The sequence below is a fragment of the Octopus bimaculoides genome, chromosome 5 (assembly GCF_046866305.1).
Source record: "Octopus bimaculoides isolate indiv1 chromosome 5, ASM4686630v1, whole genome shotgun sequence".
Lineage (NCBI taxonomy): Eukaryota > Metazoa > Mollusca > Cephalopoda > Octopoda > Octopodidae > Octopus > Octopus bimaculoides.
This window is the reverse complement of record NC_142932.1, coordinates 76,406,404-76,423,688: the sequence shown is the minus strand read 5'-3', so window position 1 is coordinate 76,423,688 and position 17,285 is coordinate 76,406,404. Positions and strand designations below refer to the sequence as shown.

The 17,285-nt window shown below is 35.5% G+C and overlaps 1 protein-coding gene across 1 annotated transcript in view; it reads left to right on the top strand.

The window, feature by feature from the left end:
• The window catches only part of LOC106883855 (scavenger receptor cysteine-rich domain-containing protein DMBT1), a 103,375-nt gene that overhangs the window by 2,089 nt on the left and 84,001 nt on the right, over window positions 1–17,285 (top strand). The window contains exons 2-3 of the mRNA XM_089352465.1: window positions 10,961–11,011; window positions 13,636–13,771. Coding sequence (XP_089208591.1) covers window positions 10,961–11,011; window positions 13,636–13,771 — 187 coding nt within the window. The remainder of the gene's footprint in view (window positions 1–10,960; window positions 11,012–13,635; window positions 13,772–17,285) is intronic.

Sequence of the window (17,285 nt, the reverse complement as noted above, 5' to 3'; positions counted from 1 at the left end):
ACTTTTTAAGTAGCACTGCATCACTATCCTGTTTTATCCGCTGGTCCATTTCCTCCTCCTTGACCTATTATTTGCTGTAGCTGCATTAAGATAACAGCTGTGTTCAGTCTGCATCTTTACTTAACCACTACCGAGCAAGAGGCCTTCCTTTAAAGGTCCAGTTTCATTTTCGTTGTTACAATCAGGGTTTTTTTCGGAAACTCCTGTCTCTCATAAACTGAGGTAAGGTAACGTTCATCACCATTCGTCACCACAGCTATCATTTTTAGACGTCTGAAAGTTTCAAGCAACTTTCTATTACATCATATTTTGCACCTTTGTGCTGGTGGGGTAGTGTGTACTACATTTTTTTTAGTGGGAGATATTGTATCAATACGTTTTGCTATGGGGTTTGGTTTGAGTCATCTGTTGTATTAGTTTCCATATTGTGTATTGTTTGTGCAGAGCAGGTTGGCTTCTATGGCACATGTTGTATATTTTGTTTATTTTGGGGGGTATTTGTAGTATGAGTTTGTTCTTGCATGTTTTTGGATGGGCGTTGTATAGTAATGTGTGTGTGTAACTCATAAATCAACTATTTTATAGTATTCATGATTCTCCGTCCGCCGTTCTTTCTCTTTTGTTTGGTTTTGTTATGGGTTCCATTAACTATTATTATTATTATCATTATTATTATTATTATTATTATCATTTTCATTATCATCTTTCAATTCCGTTACCTTTTTTTGTCGAGTGTCTTCCTGACATTTAGGGCAGAGAAACGCATAGTATAGATTTGTAGGCCATTGAAATAAAAACAACAGATTGGTCATTTACAAAGCCATGTGACAGAGAAAAGGAGGAAGAAAAACAGAGAGAAAAAGGAAAAAATATAAAAGGAAACAAAGAAAATAAAGGAAAAAAATTTCACAGCGATAATTCTCTTCTCAATACGTGTGACGTACCAGTTAAGACAATTGGTTCCCCGGTGGAGAATCGAACCCTGTTCTACCACGGGACAGACGGGGATACTTACCACTATACTGCCGAGGACTTACCGCTATACCATTCTTCTTCTTATTCTTATTCTTATTATTCTTCTTATTATTATTATTTTATGTTTGACTTTTGTTTTGCATTTGTACAAGTTGGATCCAAGTCTCACCCAGAGACCTCAAGAGACAACAAGTTAGAAGTTCATGTAGGTGTTATTATTATTATTATTATTATTATTATTATTATTATTATTATTATTATTATTATTATTATTATTATTATCATCATCATCATTATTATTATTATTATTATTATTATTATCATTATTATTATTATTATTATTATTATTGTTCAGTAGTTTTATTTTTATAACGTGCTTTCACTTCACTACCGAGCGCAGCTCTGTGCGCCTTGGGTATGTGCTGTGGTTTGTTGTGGTGCTCTTATGTTTACTGTATTGAAAGTGTTTTGCGTAGAATGTGTGCAGTACCCAGTAGTGCAATTTTCTGTATGTTATATATATTTGTAAGTCCTGATATTTTTGTTACGTATTTGTCTGAATATTTTTTTTTATTATTATTATGATCATTATCACCATTATTATTATTATTATTATTATTATTATTATTATTATTATTGTTGTTGTTGCTGTTGTTGTTGTTGTTATTATTAGAAAATACGAAGAGCGCGATGCGATTGCAATAGATATTTTATTGGTTAAACGATATTTCGACAGCTAGCCTGCCTTTGTCGAGTTCAAAATGAAAAGTGATACATAAAAATTCAAAATCATAGAAATTCAAATCCAAAATATGAACGAGGACAACCAGCTTCCCCACGTTGATGAAATGACATTATCAGTCTTAAATTTACAAGTTTACAACTTGTAAAAAGAAAAAAGAAAGAGAAAAAAGAGAAAAAAGGAAAGAAAAAGAAAAGGAAAAAGAAGCAGAATATTCAATCAAACAATTTTGTGTAAATATGATGTTTGATACAAAATGTTCGGCAAGTTTTGCCGAACTATTGTTATTGTACCTGACGTCATATCTATTCCCATTGAATCTTTTGTTTAATTGTTCTGTTGTATAACCGACATAAACCAAGTTGTGTTTCGTGCTTTCTGCTGCGTACATCAAATTGGTATATCTACACGTCACACCTTCCGTGTAAACCATAACATTTCCGTTATGATTCCTGATGGAATTCACTTGACTTCTCTTGTTGCCTAGGGAACAAGGATTACCTCCCTTGCGGCTGTTTTCCAAGGTTCAGCGTGCAGAAACTCCAAGTAACTACAGCTATTAGGTTTTTGCCAGTGCAGTGAGAATATCAGAAATACAAAAGGACGCATAAGGGAAACTAAAAGATTAGTGAAGAAGGATAAAAGATAAGTTAATCTGACTATCTTTAAAAATAAATATTGACAAAACTAGGAGATATACAGTAAACTACCGGGGCATAAAGTTAAAAAACAGATATGTAGAAAGACCCACCTGAAATACGTTTGAAGAAAGACATTCACCTCTTGATGCAAGCATTATAGCACAGTCGAGGTCAGTTACATCTCGGAAATCGAGATGAAGTATTATACTGCAGCTTCTCTCACAAATATTATGGAGCAATTCTCGTAGTTGTATACGTGGGTCGATGCTTGGTAAAAGTGAGGACGGTGAAAGTGTCGCCAAAACTAAGAATCTACTGCCCGGTGGCGAGCTTCTTGGTTGAAACTGAATATAAGGTTACTGTTTTAGAAATACATAACTTGGGGGGTATTTGTAGAGCATTTAAGCCAAAAGGATCAGGAACAGCTTATGCCAACCCCGATTTAATTAACTTAATAGATACGATCCTTCCGTTTGCAGCAGTAGAAGATAGAAGACTAAGATTCTACATTTGTGGGGCTACAAACCCCTTAATGGTCTTCTGAACACAGTTAGGGTTACAAGAAAGAAAACTGTCAATATTGTCAACATCCCAAACACGATAACAGCATCTTCAACAATAACATGTAATCATAACTGTAGTAGCAACAGTTACAGCAACTATCATAACAAAAGCAGTGCCAACACCAGAAGCAATACAAACAAGTGCTACAAAAACAAAAGCATAGAAACGAAACCAGCAGCAGCAAAACAACGAACAATAGATGCAACAGTAATAGCAGGAACACCCATGACAACAACGATAATGTCACGTTTCCCACAAAAACGCCTCTCAGTTTTCCGTCCCTCGAAACACAAACACACACACCCATACGAAAACGTATCTTTTCCTTTCATCCTATGAAAATCGTATAATTCAGAGTTCTCACCGTGTGGTGTAGGAGACGCTAAATTTAGTTCTTCACTGCTAAGTTTATTTATCATCTCTAGTAACTACCAACGCAATTGGGTTTATGAATTTGCTAGAAGTTAAGGTCAAAGTCTTATTTTTCTCACTTGATACAGACAAACAAAAAATCCAAAGAGTTCCAAAGTGATTGTACTATCAACTGGTATATTTGGGTAGCCAAAGATTTTTAGTGCAATTATTATCCCCTGAACCTATGCTAACCATCTTTGGTTCTAACAGAATTAAGGATACAAAACAAACTAACATCATTACACGGACGCAGAAAACATTATTTCTCAGGCAACATCCTCTATAGTATGTTAGCACTGTTGAGTAGTTTATTCTTACCACCGGGTTCTTCAAGCAGCACTAACCACGTTATTCAACGACGGTTCAACGACAGATGATATAACTCAACAATGTACGTAATACCATATTCATCCATTAAATAGGGTTTCTATATTAACTCTAATCCATATTACACATCCTTTTACTGTAGCAAAATGATTCCAGCTTCTTTCGGTTTAAGGGGGTACAACACGGCTGTGGCTAAGAGGTCTGTTTCAAATTCGATCCCGGGTCCACTAATATTTGTAAGACGAAATCTGCAGTATCGGAACTTCTTAACACGTAAATTATCTGGCTGTAACCTGTTCTTAATCTAGCGTAGCATTATTTCCCGTCTCTTGCGAACTTTTATTAGAGATCCCTCTGTTGCAAGCATTCACAACTAGTCTCGTCTCTGAGAATATCTTCCTATCTCCCTTTCTCTCATCTCAGATATCCTTGAAAGGATCACACGTGCCGTCATTACTTCTTTCACAAAGCCATTAAAGAAAAAAAAAAGAGAAACTTTTAATAATGTGTTGCCACATTTTCCAAGCTTTCTGCAACGTAATCATATCTGTAATTCTATCATTTCCTTCCTAGTGCACATCAAACTAACACTCCTCGTCTGCTGTTAGCACGAACAGAGATGATTTCGATACTACAGAAATCGATATTTACTATTAACGTCCACTTAGGATGAAAGAGCAGGATAAAAGAAGGATCTGCGCTATCTATATATAAGGTCGCTGCCCATTGCATGAAGTCGCAGTTGGATGAAATTTTAGAGACAAAAATATTCTGGTCCGTTTGAGAACAGTTCTTCGATGGATTCTTTAAAAAGCCATTCTCAATTCTCAAAGTGAGATATATTGTAAAGATTCAAACAATGTTCACTCACTGAATGCCTTCCATAGCAGTCTACTATCAAAGCTTTCGTCGTATAATGTTCTTGAAACTCTTACTACTATAGGCACAAGGCCTGGAATTTTTTCGGGCTAGTCAATTATATCGACTCCAGTGAACGAGTATTATTTATTTTATCGTTTCTGAAAGGATGAAAGCACAGATAGCCCAGCGAAATTTGAACTCTGAACGTAAAACCGGAAGAAATGCCGCTAACCATTTTGTTTGACGCGCTAATGCTCCTTATTGTCCAGTCTTCATTGTTCTTAATATTGGTTTCAAATTAAGGCGACGTTCTGACAGAATCGTTAATACTCTGGGCAAACTGCTTAACAGCCTTCCGTCAGTCCCTACGTTCTGAGTTCAAATTCCACCGAAGTCGACTGCCTTTCATCCTTTCGAGGTCGATAAAATAACTACTCAGCTGATCACTGGGGTCGATGTAATCGACTTACCCACTTCCCTGAAATTGCTGGCCTTGTGCCAAAACTTGAAGCCTTCTGAAATCAAAATTGGTTTCAAATTCTTAGCACAAGGCCAGAAACTTCGATTATATCGACTCCATGTCTCACATGATACTTACATTATCAACTCTGAAAGGATGAAAGGCAAAGTCGACCTCGACAGAATTTGAACTCAGAACATAAAGACGGACGCAATGCTTCTAAACAATTTTCTCGCTGTGATAGCGATCTTGCGAGCTCGTTATCTTTTTTATTGCTCTTAATATTGGTTTACTGCTCTACTGCTCACCTCGTACTTATTTTAACGACCCCCAAAAAGATGAAATTGACCTCAGCGTAATTTAAACTCAGAACGTAAAAGGAAAAAATATCGCTAAGCCTTTTTCCCGGTGTGCATACGACTTCGCTAGCTCATTGCCTATTTTAGTCTTTGTAAAACTTGCTTCAAATCTTGGCATGATTCCAGTAGTTTCGCGGGAGGGTATTATAAGTTGATTACATCGACCCCAGTGTCAACTGGTACTTATTTTATCGACTTCGAAGTGATCAAAGGCAAAGTCAATCTTGGCGGTATTTGAACTTAGAACTTAAGAACGGATGAAATGCTGTTTAGCATTTTGCCTGGCTTGCTTACGATTTTGCCAGCTCGCCGTCCTTAATGTTTATAATATTAAAAACAAAACCGAAGATCGAAGAAAATGAAGTCCTTAGCCACAGTGTTTTCATATTTTTCTTTAAATTCCAGTTATCGCCGTTTCAATTCACAGTCGGGTAAAGAGCAGTCCACCCAGCTGTAAATGAGTAATATCCTGCAGCAGACTGGTATCCTGTTCAGGAGAGATGTTATCCTCTCGATCATATATACGCTATCGAAACTGTGTAGTTGGCCCTGTGTGTAGCTGGCCCTGTGTGTAGCTGGCGCTCAAGATGTTCGGGAGTTGATAACACTGTGTGTGTTTGTGCGTGTGTGCGTGCGTACGTGCGTGGTGTGTGTGTGTGTGTGTGTGTGTGTGCGTGTGTGTGTGCGCGCGCGCGTAACTGTGTGTGTGTGTGTGTGCGTCACTGTGTGTGTATGTGTGTGTAATCCATCACTTGAAGAACGGTGTTGATATTGTTTATGTAACTGCAGCTTAGCGGTTCGGCAAAAGATAACGACCGAATATGTACCAGACTTAAAACATAAGAACATAGGTCTATTTGTTCTAGTAAAACTCTTCAATGAGGTGTACCAGCATGGCTGCAGTTCAATGACTGAAAGCACTAAAACATAAAAAATAACAGCTTCTGACAGACAACCATTTGATATGTACAATGATGTGCTTGCTTGTGTAGAATTATTAACCCATAAAGCGCTGGGATTTCCACTTACGTGGCATGGACTACTGAGGACATTTTATGAAAATGAGACTATCATGCACACATAAAAAAAAATAGTTAAAATATCTTTTGAAAAGTCGTTAGTTGAACTCTTAGTCCCCTTGCATTCTGGGGGGTATCGGAGCGTTTGAGTGACATTAGACTCCCAACAAACGCCCATAAATTAAAATGCATCTATCTGGGCCATGATCGTGGCCTGTCTACCAGTGTCTGATGACTACGATCGTAACCCGTCGAGCTTTGTGTTAAATTAAATTGAAGTTTACGTTGTTTTGTGCTCTATTTCTAATTTCCAGTAAAATTGTATGGATCAAAGCCACATTACAAACGAAATCGAACACTCTTTAATACCTACACGGAAGTAAAATACTCAATAACGATTGATTTATCAATAAGTACAAATTTTCAGAAGGCATAGATCTTATGCAATCTGATGCAAATACAGCCACAACAAAAAAAGGAGTAAATAAATAAATATAAGAAATTTTACGCTGAAAAGAAGCGAAAGAGGAAAATCCACCCATGCAGAGTGTGGTCCTTGATCAAGGGATGGAAAAAAAGTGAGAAGAAAAAGGAAGAAGGAACTATGACACTTCTACAAAGATCAGAACATGTCGGGACCTTCGGAACTTCCTACGAGATTACAATGGATTTAACATGCATTATTATTATAGAAAATAAGGCAGTGAGCTGGCAGAATCGGTAGCACGCTGGACAAAATGCTTAGCGGTATTTCGACCGTCGCTACGTTCTAAGTTCAAATTCCGCCGAGGTCGACTTTGCCTTTCAACCCTCTGGGTCGATAAAATAAGTACCAGTTGAACACTGGAATCGATGCAATCGATTCGTCCCCCAAGCTGCCCTTGTGGCAAAAATTTGAAATAATTGTTATTGTATAAAATTTCATTTCGATAGTTGTTGCTGTTGTTACTACGTGACTTTGATAAGTCATTTAAGAATTTTTAAGATAATAGTCAACTGCAGACAATATTGATATTACTTATATATCCGGGAATGATAACAGATTTTTGTTATCATTGTGAAACATTTAGCTTCAATTCTTTATTTCAGCAGAAATATGAGACCATCTGTTTTATTTCTCAGACACCGTGAATGACACACACACACACACACACACACACACACACACACACACACACACACACACATATCGTTCGACTAAAACCTTCCAAAACGGTCCACAGCATAGCCGCAGTCTAATAACTGAAACAAATGAAAGACAAAAGATATATGAAAGAAGTTTCAGGCGTATATCGTATGTTACTTCAGGAAATTTTAGCAGTATATTTTATAAGTCAGCAATACATTTCAGTATATTATACTAGATTCAAATTTTGGCACAAGGCCAGCAATTTCAGAGGAGGTGGGTAAATCGATTACATTGAAGCTAGTACTTCATTGGCACTTGTTTTATTGACCTTGAAAGGCTGAAAGACGAAACTTACTTCAGTGGAATTTGAACTTAGTACATAAAGACGGACAAAATCCACCTAGGTATTATACCCGGCATGCTAACGATTCTGCCAGCTCGCTGCCTTTATATTCTTTTCTACTCTAGGCACAAGGCCCGAAATTTATTTTGGGCGGGGAGGGAGCCAGTCGATTAGATCGACTCCAGTACGAAAACTAGTACTTAATTTATCAATCCCGAAAGGATGAAAGGCAAAATCGACCTCGGCGGAATTTGAATTCGGAACATAAAGACAGATGAAATACCGCTAAGTATTTCGCCCAGCGTGCTAACTTTTCTGCCAGCTCGCCGCTTTTATATTATATAACAAAAAGCAACAAGCTATGGTAGTATATTATATAAAGTAAGGCAGTATGCTGTAGCAGTGTTTAATATTAAAATTATGTCAAGATTTGTTGTAGAAAATATTGGATTTAAGTTTTGGCACAAAGCCAGCAATTTCTGAGGGGTTTAAATCGATTACATCAACCCAAGTGTTCAACTGGTACTTATTTTATCGACCTTGAAAGACAAAGTCGACCTCAGTAGAACTGGAACTCAGAACATAAGGACAGACGAAAAGCAGCTAAGCAGTTTGTCCGGTGTGCTAACGATTCTGCCAGTTAGCAGCACTTTATATTGTTTTTAATATTGGCTTCAAATTTTGACGCAAAGCCACTAATTCCGAAGAAGTGGGTAAGTCGATTACATCGACCCCGAAAGGATGAAAGATAAAATTGAACTTGAACTCCAAATGTAAAGTTGGATGGAATGCCGCTAAGCATTTTTAGCTCGGTGTGATAACGATTCTGTCAGCTCGCCGTCTTAGTAGTACATAATATTAAGTACAGAAAGACGTCTGCAATGTTGTTTGGATAAAGCTTACTCCTATTATGATTTTATGTAATTATTATCACTGTACGCTTCAATCAAAAGTTCAATAATATTCATAATACTATATGGCAAACATGCCAAAATCCTGTAATCCGTTGTTTGCATAACACCATGGAAAATAAGATTTCGATATAGCAATAACTCCTTGGTCCACGTGTTGAATGGAGTTGATTATATTTGTGGGTAGAACAAGCTACTTTTATATTATTTCAAGTTATGAGGCGCGAACTGTCAGAACCGTTCGCAAACCGCGCAAAATGCTTAGGGGCATTCCGTCCATCTTTACGTTCTGAGCTCAAATTCGTCAGCTTTCTCTTTTGTTCTGAAATAAAATATTTTGTGTATTTAATTCAATACCTATATATAACAGAATCACGAGAGCATCAGAGAAAATGCTTTACGGTATTTGTCTCGCCTTTTTACATTCTGAAAATAACTTTGCCTTTCATCCTTATGGGATCCATAAAATATAGTATGAAACAGGTGACAGAAATCACTGTAATCAAGTAACTCGTCATCTCAAAAACGTTGGTCTTTTGCCAAAATTAGAAACAATTATTTAGACAGCAAGCTAAATCATGAAGTCAATCCTCTTACATTTTGTTCCGTGAACCTCACTTAATAACTGACGTTTACTAAGCTGACCCAGAAGTATACTAGCGACTGAAGGATCGCACTCAATTCATATAGGTTTGGTTTTTGATTGAAACGTACAGTGATAATAATTACATGAAATCATAATAGGAGTAAGCTTTATCCAAACAACATTGCAGCCGTCTTACTGTACTTAATATTATGTACAAAATAACTTAAGTTTTTTAGGAAGGAAAAATAGAATTGGTTACATTTCAATGACTTTTACAAAGAAATTTTCAAACACGAAATCAAAGCCAACTTAGTATTTGGCTCCAAACAGTTGTTATAAACACATTATTTGTATATCCGTCCATTATTTATATATCCATATATGGCTAAAGTAAGGGGTTCTTTTACCACCTGGCGTCACACCAAGCCGCTCTCGTCAAACAAAGCATAGTGACCGCATATTTGTTTATGATTTCATGTAGTGTAAGTGCTTCCCAATTCATCTTGTAAATCACCCTGGACTTAATACTGTTGTATATTCCTCCTGCTGTCGATAATCTCTGATTGCAAACAACTAGGTGATGATCAGGTGATAGTTTAGCCCTTCTCTTTACCATAACGGTATTTATATATTTGCATTTATAATAGAAAATAAACTGATAATTCTTGCATAGATAGTAAACCAGATCATGCATATATAGAGACAGCATACTAGATAATCCGTATACAGAGACAGCAAACTAATAATTCTTATATAGACAGTAAGCAAAAACTGCTAATAGATGTTGAAATAAACGATTCAAAGACTTAAGATATCTGGAAATTTATTACCATTACTTTTCATCAAATTTACACATTGATCTATTTAAACATTGGTGCTTCTGTAAACAAGAAATTCACATATGTAATTTGAACGAAATTTCTAACAATTTTACAAAATTTCTGCGACTTTGTTTCAAGTAGAATTTTAAATCCGATTATATAAACTTAGTTTTTAGAAACCTCTTAATTCTATAAAAGGCATTTGTGAAAACATTCTGAGTTTTGTCTGAAACAATGTAATTTTATGATCAGCTTTTAGAAATTAGCAAGTTTTATGGTTGCGTTTGTACAAACAGCACAAACGTTTCTGAGAATAATGTTGCTTAATTTCATTCAGTGTCATTTTTCAAGTTCAGTAAAGCTTTGTGTTAGAATATGAAAAAAATGCAACTGAATGTAATTGCCAAATATCTCAAATTATTAACTTAGGTACAAGGTAACAAAATTTATAGAGAATAACAATTATAGAGTGAAATATCCGAGTTTCTTTTCTGAAGAAAAGTAACAACCAGAATTGGATTCAATACGGGATTGATGTCTAGCTAAAAATTCAAATTACTGAAACCAGTATTTTCATACAGGACAGATTACTCACCCACCGACAAGATTATGCTAACGTAATTACAGGTCTAAAAACGAAATTGTAATTTACTATTTGAACGACGAAATAGTATTTCGATAAACTCATTTTTTCATTTTCAGTTTACAAACCATTAATGTTTACAGAATCATCTCGCAAATATTATTCTTCATATCCCATAACATTTTCTACAAAACATTTGATATTTTCTTATATTTCTTTCACTAGATTTGGTGGCTGTCATCGTTCTTGTGAGCTCATATGATATTTCATCAGCTGGTAAGTCGTAAATTTATAATATTTATACAAATTAACAACAGGTACAGCTCTGACGAATTGCAAAAAGGTCTTGCTTAGTATTCCAAATTTGTGTTCTATTTTGTCACCAGAACATCTTTTGCTGGTAATGAAAGTTGACAGCAAAATAACCGTTGACGTAGCTGTAGTCTAAGCTACATTTCAGAACACTTTATCGATTGAGTAATCGATACATTTATTGATTAGTGTGATAGCTTGCAGACTTTTAATCATATCATGCCACGATTCAGCAAAAAAACGCAGAAAACAAAGTTATTTGGTACTGTTATGTCGTCAAATGCTGAGTATCTGGATTTACTTATGCTGTATTCCTAGGCGGAGAAGTAGCAGAGTTGCTACAGTTACAAAAAATAGCCTTTACATATAACGGTTTATCGTGTTCGGATTTCACCGTTATAGGATCGATATATATCTACGACGATGAACTGAGGAATCGTAAGGATGATGAATAAATTGTTTTACTGCTTTTGTTCCAGCTCATTGCATTCTGATTTCCGTCGTGGCCTGTTCGAATATTGGACTTAATCTCCCTCTCGGTTTAACAGCACCACCTGATGCTTGCGTGCTTTTAGCGAAATGCATTTTATCGCAAGCACTGGGTCAAGTCTCCTGGTGTGAGATATTCCCCCATCTCTCTTTCTCTCTCTCTCTCTGTTTCCCTCTATCCCTCCCTCCTTCCCCCCTCTCTCTCTCTGTCTCTCTACCTCTGTCTAACCTACTAATATTAAAGAAACATTACTTACAGAAATATCTGTACGTTTGGGAAAGCAATTATTAGTACAATACATAAGATGTCAAGTTTTTATAATAATAATAATGATCTGTCAAGTTAAAGGCATAGTTCGTCTAATGAAGAAATGCTTTCTGTGGATTAAGAAAAGAAAAACATATAAAAAGATAGTGTTATTAACTATTAAATGAATTCGAACGTTTAACATCATTAATAAAAAGAACAGCATCACTTATCTTATTGAAGGTTCCTTGTTGACTGTAGTTTTACCCATGAAGCATAGAATTTATACGATGTGTGTCACGTGACAAAATGGTATTCCTTCGTGAACACAAATATTAAACATTCTATGTAGAATTAAAATATATAAATCACGTGACAATATGGCGTTATAAGGAGAAGGTAGAAGAACGTATTAAATGACTAAAATGACGAAGTAAGTATAATAGACGGGGAACCAATCAATGGTATGCTATTTAGTGGAATATAATTTGATTATTATTAAAGTTTAAGTAATAGGAGCTGATAATGTAATAAGTATCTAAGGTACGTAAGTTATACTATATTATGAGGAATAGTAATATTTCGGTGAACTTATAATAGTTTCTGAGTAGTTTGTTTAATTTTTGTTCGAACTATGTATTATTCACAAACCTACACGACTAACTAAACTTTATTCTCTTCTATAAAGTCATTACTATAGCAAGTATTATAAAATAAGGTTTAAAACCTATTATTCGAACTATTATTTATCAAATAGCCTACTAACTAACTAAACATTATTCCCTTCTACGAAGTCATTACTAAAGCAAATATTTAAAATAAGATTTATATGAACATTATCTAAACTTATTATATATATATGTGTGTGTGTGTGTGTGTGTGTGTGTGTGTGTGTGTGTGTGTGTGTGTATGTGTGTGGGTAATGTTTTGTATGTGTATATATGTATGTGTATATGTGTGTATATACATGTATGTATGTATGTATGTGTGTGTATGTGTATACATATGTATGTATATGTATGTATATGTACATATATGTATGTTTATGTATGTATATGTGTGTATATATATATATATATATATGTGTGTGTGTGTGTGTGTGTGTATGTGTGTGTGATGTTTTGTATGTGTGTGTATATATGTATATGTATATATATATATGTATATATATGTATATATGCATATATGTGTGTATGTATGTATATGTGTGTGTGTATGTATATGTATGTGTACATGTATATATATATATATATATATATATATATATATATATATATATATATATATATATATATATATATATGTATGTATGTATGCGTATATGTGTGTGTATGGTGTTTTGTATGTGTATAGGTTTTTTTTGTATATGTATATATAATTTTATAATATATTTTAAAATGAGGTTTTTTTAACATATTTTTATATTTATATATATATATATATATGTGTGTGTGTGAATGTATGTGTGTGTGTGTGTATGTGTTTATGACTTGTGAACTTTGCTTGTTTGTCTATGCATACATGTACATGTGAGAGTGCACGTGTGTGCGTGCATGAACGTGTGTGCGCTAATGCTCATTTATTTTAAACTTACTTCCTAATCGTCTCTGGTATTGGTCTTCGTGGAGTAGTGAATTGTCCAGAGCTGCCTATCTCTGTGTTACTTGCCGCGATATAGTTTCATTATTTATAGGAAATAAAATTTGAACACACCCACATTTACACGTTGGAGTCCGAACTTTCATCATTTATTCATATCCTATGTGTGACCTGTTTGATTAATGAGTTGTCTAAGTAAAAACAAACAATGTAAATCATTTTTGTAAATCATTTATAAATATTTACTTTATAGATTTACCTATAAAAATAGTGCGACACGAATTAAAAGGACGTGCTGAAATATTTCATAATGGACACTGGGGTTCTATTTGTGATGATAGCTGGACCGATGCAAGTTCTGCAGTTTTCTGTAGGATGCTTGGATACAGGTAATATATACTTTGGTTTTTAGAATATGAAAAAACCATGAGCTTCTATTTGATGTTTTAAAAATGCGTTATTTTTAAAATGTGTGCAACTTCACAAAAAAAAAATTAAAGAATGTCTTCGTTGTGTCCAACCTATTAAACTCTATGATGATCTTACACGTGGATCATCCTTTCTCATTTTCACAATAGCCGTTCTATTGCTCTTGCTTCTAATTCTCAAAGTTGGTGGAAACTTGTTAAAAAATACGCTCATCATTATGAATCAGTTACTCTTCTAGGTGATCACCAGCAAGTTTTGTTTGTAGATCTAAGTTTTCAAAGTATTCGTGCGCCTACAATATATATCAGTGCTCTTTTTCAGTGAAAACGTCACCGAAAGCAACTCAGTTGTAAATGAAAATCACATTGACGTCATGTTTACTCATAGTTATGTCAATCGTAGTGGAGTGCAACATCTTTATAAAAACGTTTGAAGAGTTAAGTAAATACAGGGTCCTTGAAATGAGGGTTACAGAATCTGGCGACTAAGAACGACAACTGTATCTGTAATCAACGGAGCTTTGGAGATAATGCCAAAAGACACTCTTAACTATTATGGACAAATTCGAGGAAATCCAGGAATATAATAACATGTTCAAAAATAACCCCAAAAATTTCTACAAGAAGATAGGGAACACACCAGTAACAATAAAGTCTGTCCCATCAAAAGAAGAAGTGCAAGAATTTTGGAATAAAATATGGGCAGAAGATAAAACACACAATGAAAAGGATTGATAGAATATCTACATTGATAGAATATCTACAGACCTAGACTCCTTAGAGGAGCAAAAGTGGGAGTGGGTCAAGGTAGAAGATATAAGATCTGCTCTCAGGAGGTCAAGCAAATGGAAGTCTCCAGGAAAGGATAAAATTCCTAACTTCTGGTTGAATGCCTTCCCAGAAAGCCATGAACTGCTAACAAAACTTTACAACGATGTTTTGCAAAATCCTAGTTTGATGCCCTCTTGGCTAGTTAATGGTTTAACATTCCTGCTTCCAAAAAATGAGGAAACAAACGAACCAAAAAATTATCGCCCCATAACCTGCTTAACAACAATGTATAAGACGCTAACATCTGTCCTAACCGAGTACACCTATAGTTTTTTAATAGAAAGTAGCATATTCCCTAATGAGCAAAAGGGATGTAAACGTGGATCTTATGGTTGTAAAGATCAGTTACTCATCAATAAGATGATCTTAGAAGATTGTCACAAGCGACACAAAAACTTGTCAATAGCCTGGATAGACTATAAAAAGGCCTTTGATAGCCTACCACATAGCTGGATTAGGAAATGTCTGGAAATGTATAAAATAGCTCCTACTCTGCGAAACATTTTATCTGTAAGTATGAGATCATGGAGAACCACACTGACGTTGAACAATGACAATGAATCTCTAAATGCTGGAGATGTAAGAATTTCATGTGGCATTTTCCAGGGTGACTCACTATCACCACTCCTCTTCTGTCTAGCCCTAATACCGCTCTCAAAATTGCTCAATGATGCACAGTATGGTTATAAAATATTTGATAAAAATATAAATCATCTCATTTACATGGATGATTTAAAGTTCTTTGCAAAAAATGACCAACTCAAAGGCCTACTAGCGATTGTTAAACAATTCAGTGATGACATCAGGATGAAATTTGGCCTTGATAAATGTGCAAAAGCTACCTTTATCAAAGGAAAAATGACAAATACATCTAATGTGAACCTTGACCAGCAAAATGTCATAAAAGAGTTAGAACCAGCGGAGAGCTACAAATACCTAGGGGTAATTGAAGGGGGCAATATCAATCGCTCAGTGATGAGGGAAAGGATCAGAAGAGAATGTTATCGCAGGGTGAGAGCAATACTGAAGACAGAGCTGAACGCGAGAAACAGGATCGAAGCGATCAATGCTCTAGCCATACCAGTCGTGACTTACAGTTTCAACATCGTTAACTGGTCAATTACTGAAATATGTAATGTTGACAGAAAAATACGAATACTGTTGACAATGCATAGAATGCACCACCCTAAGGCAGATATAGAACGTCTTTATCTGCCAAGAAGAGAGGGAGGTCGAGGACTTCTACAGCTGGCATTATCAATGAAGGTAGCCACAATTGGCCGAGACACCTATCTGAAAAACTCTGAGGACTGGATGCTAAAACTTGTCTTAAAATATGAAAGCAAGAAAGCATCTTACTCAGTAACAAAACAGGCAAAGGAATATCTAAGTGAATTCCAATTGCAACAAATTCAAGAATTAGACGAAATAGAAACACCTACAGAAAAAGCTAAGCGCTTGAAAACCCGTGCTAAAATTGCTGCCTTAGCTATTATGACTGAAAAATGGCATGGAAAACCTCTCAATGGCAAATACCCAAAGAGAGCGAATAATGCAGATATTGACAAAGCCCTTACCCACCAATGGTTAATGGCCTCTGGCTTGAAATCAGAAACAGAGGGGTTTATCATAGCAGCCCAAGATCAATGCCTACCTACAAAGAACTACCAGGCCAACATATTAAAGAACGGCAGCTCCCCATTATGTCGTATATGCCAACAACAAAATGAGACCATCGATCATGTTGTCTCCATGTGCAGTCTGCTTGCGCCTACAGAGTATCTCAACAGGCATGATAGAGCTGCACAATATATTCACTGGGTAATATGCAAAAACCTGGACTTGCCCCATGATAAAAACTGGTGGGAACACAAACCACCCCCAGTACTTGAAAATGATCACATTGCACTCCTCTGGAACTTCACCATTCAAACTGACAGAAAGATAGACGCAAATAGGCCAGACATCATACTGAAAGACTTCAGACAAAAATCATGCCTCCTCATTGATATGACTGTCCCAATCGATATAAACGTATCTGTCAAGACCTACCAAAAACTGATCAAATATAAAGATCTTGAAATAGAAATTAGCAAAATGTGGAATCTGAAGACGAAAACAATACCTATTGTCATAGGTGCCCTGGGAATGACAGCGAAACGGGCTGATTACTACCTAGCTCAGATACCAGGAAACCCCAAAATGGCTGAAGTTCAAAAGATAGTGCTCATGGGAACTGCCCATATCCTACGTAAAATACTGTCTATGTGATCTCAAATTTTAAAGTAAACATAATTTTCTTATGGTTTCTTAAACATTCACTTGAACAAAACTGTACAAATCCAAATATATGGTACCCTAGACATAACACCTACATGAACTTCTAACTTGTTGTCTCTTGAGGTCTCTGGGTGAGACTTGGATCCAACTTGTACAAATGCAAAACAAAAGTCAAACATAAAATAATAATAATAATAAACATAGACTCTCAACAAGAAAAGAACTGCTTTCAACAAAAGAAACACTGCAGCAAAAAGTCCAAGCAAAAGCTGAAAGAATACGGAGATTTGAAAGGAGAAACAAATTTTACAAGCAAAATAAGCTGTTCACATCCAATGCGAAAACATTCTACAGAGGAATAGGG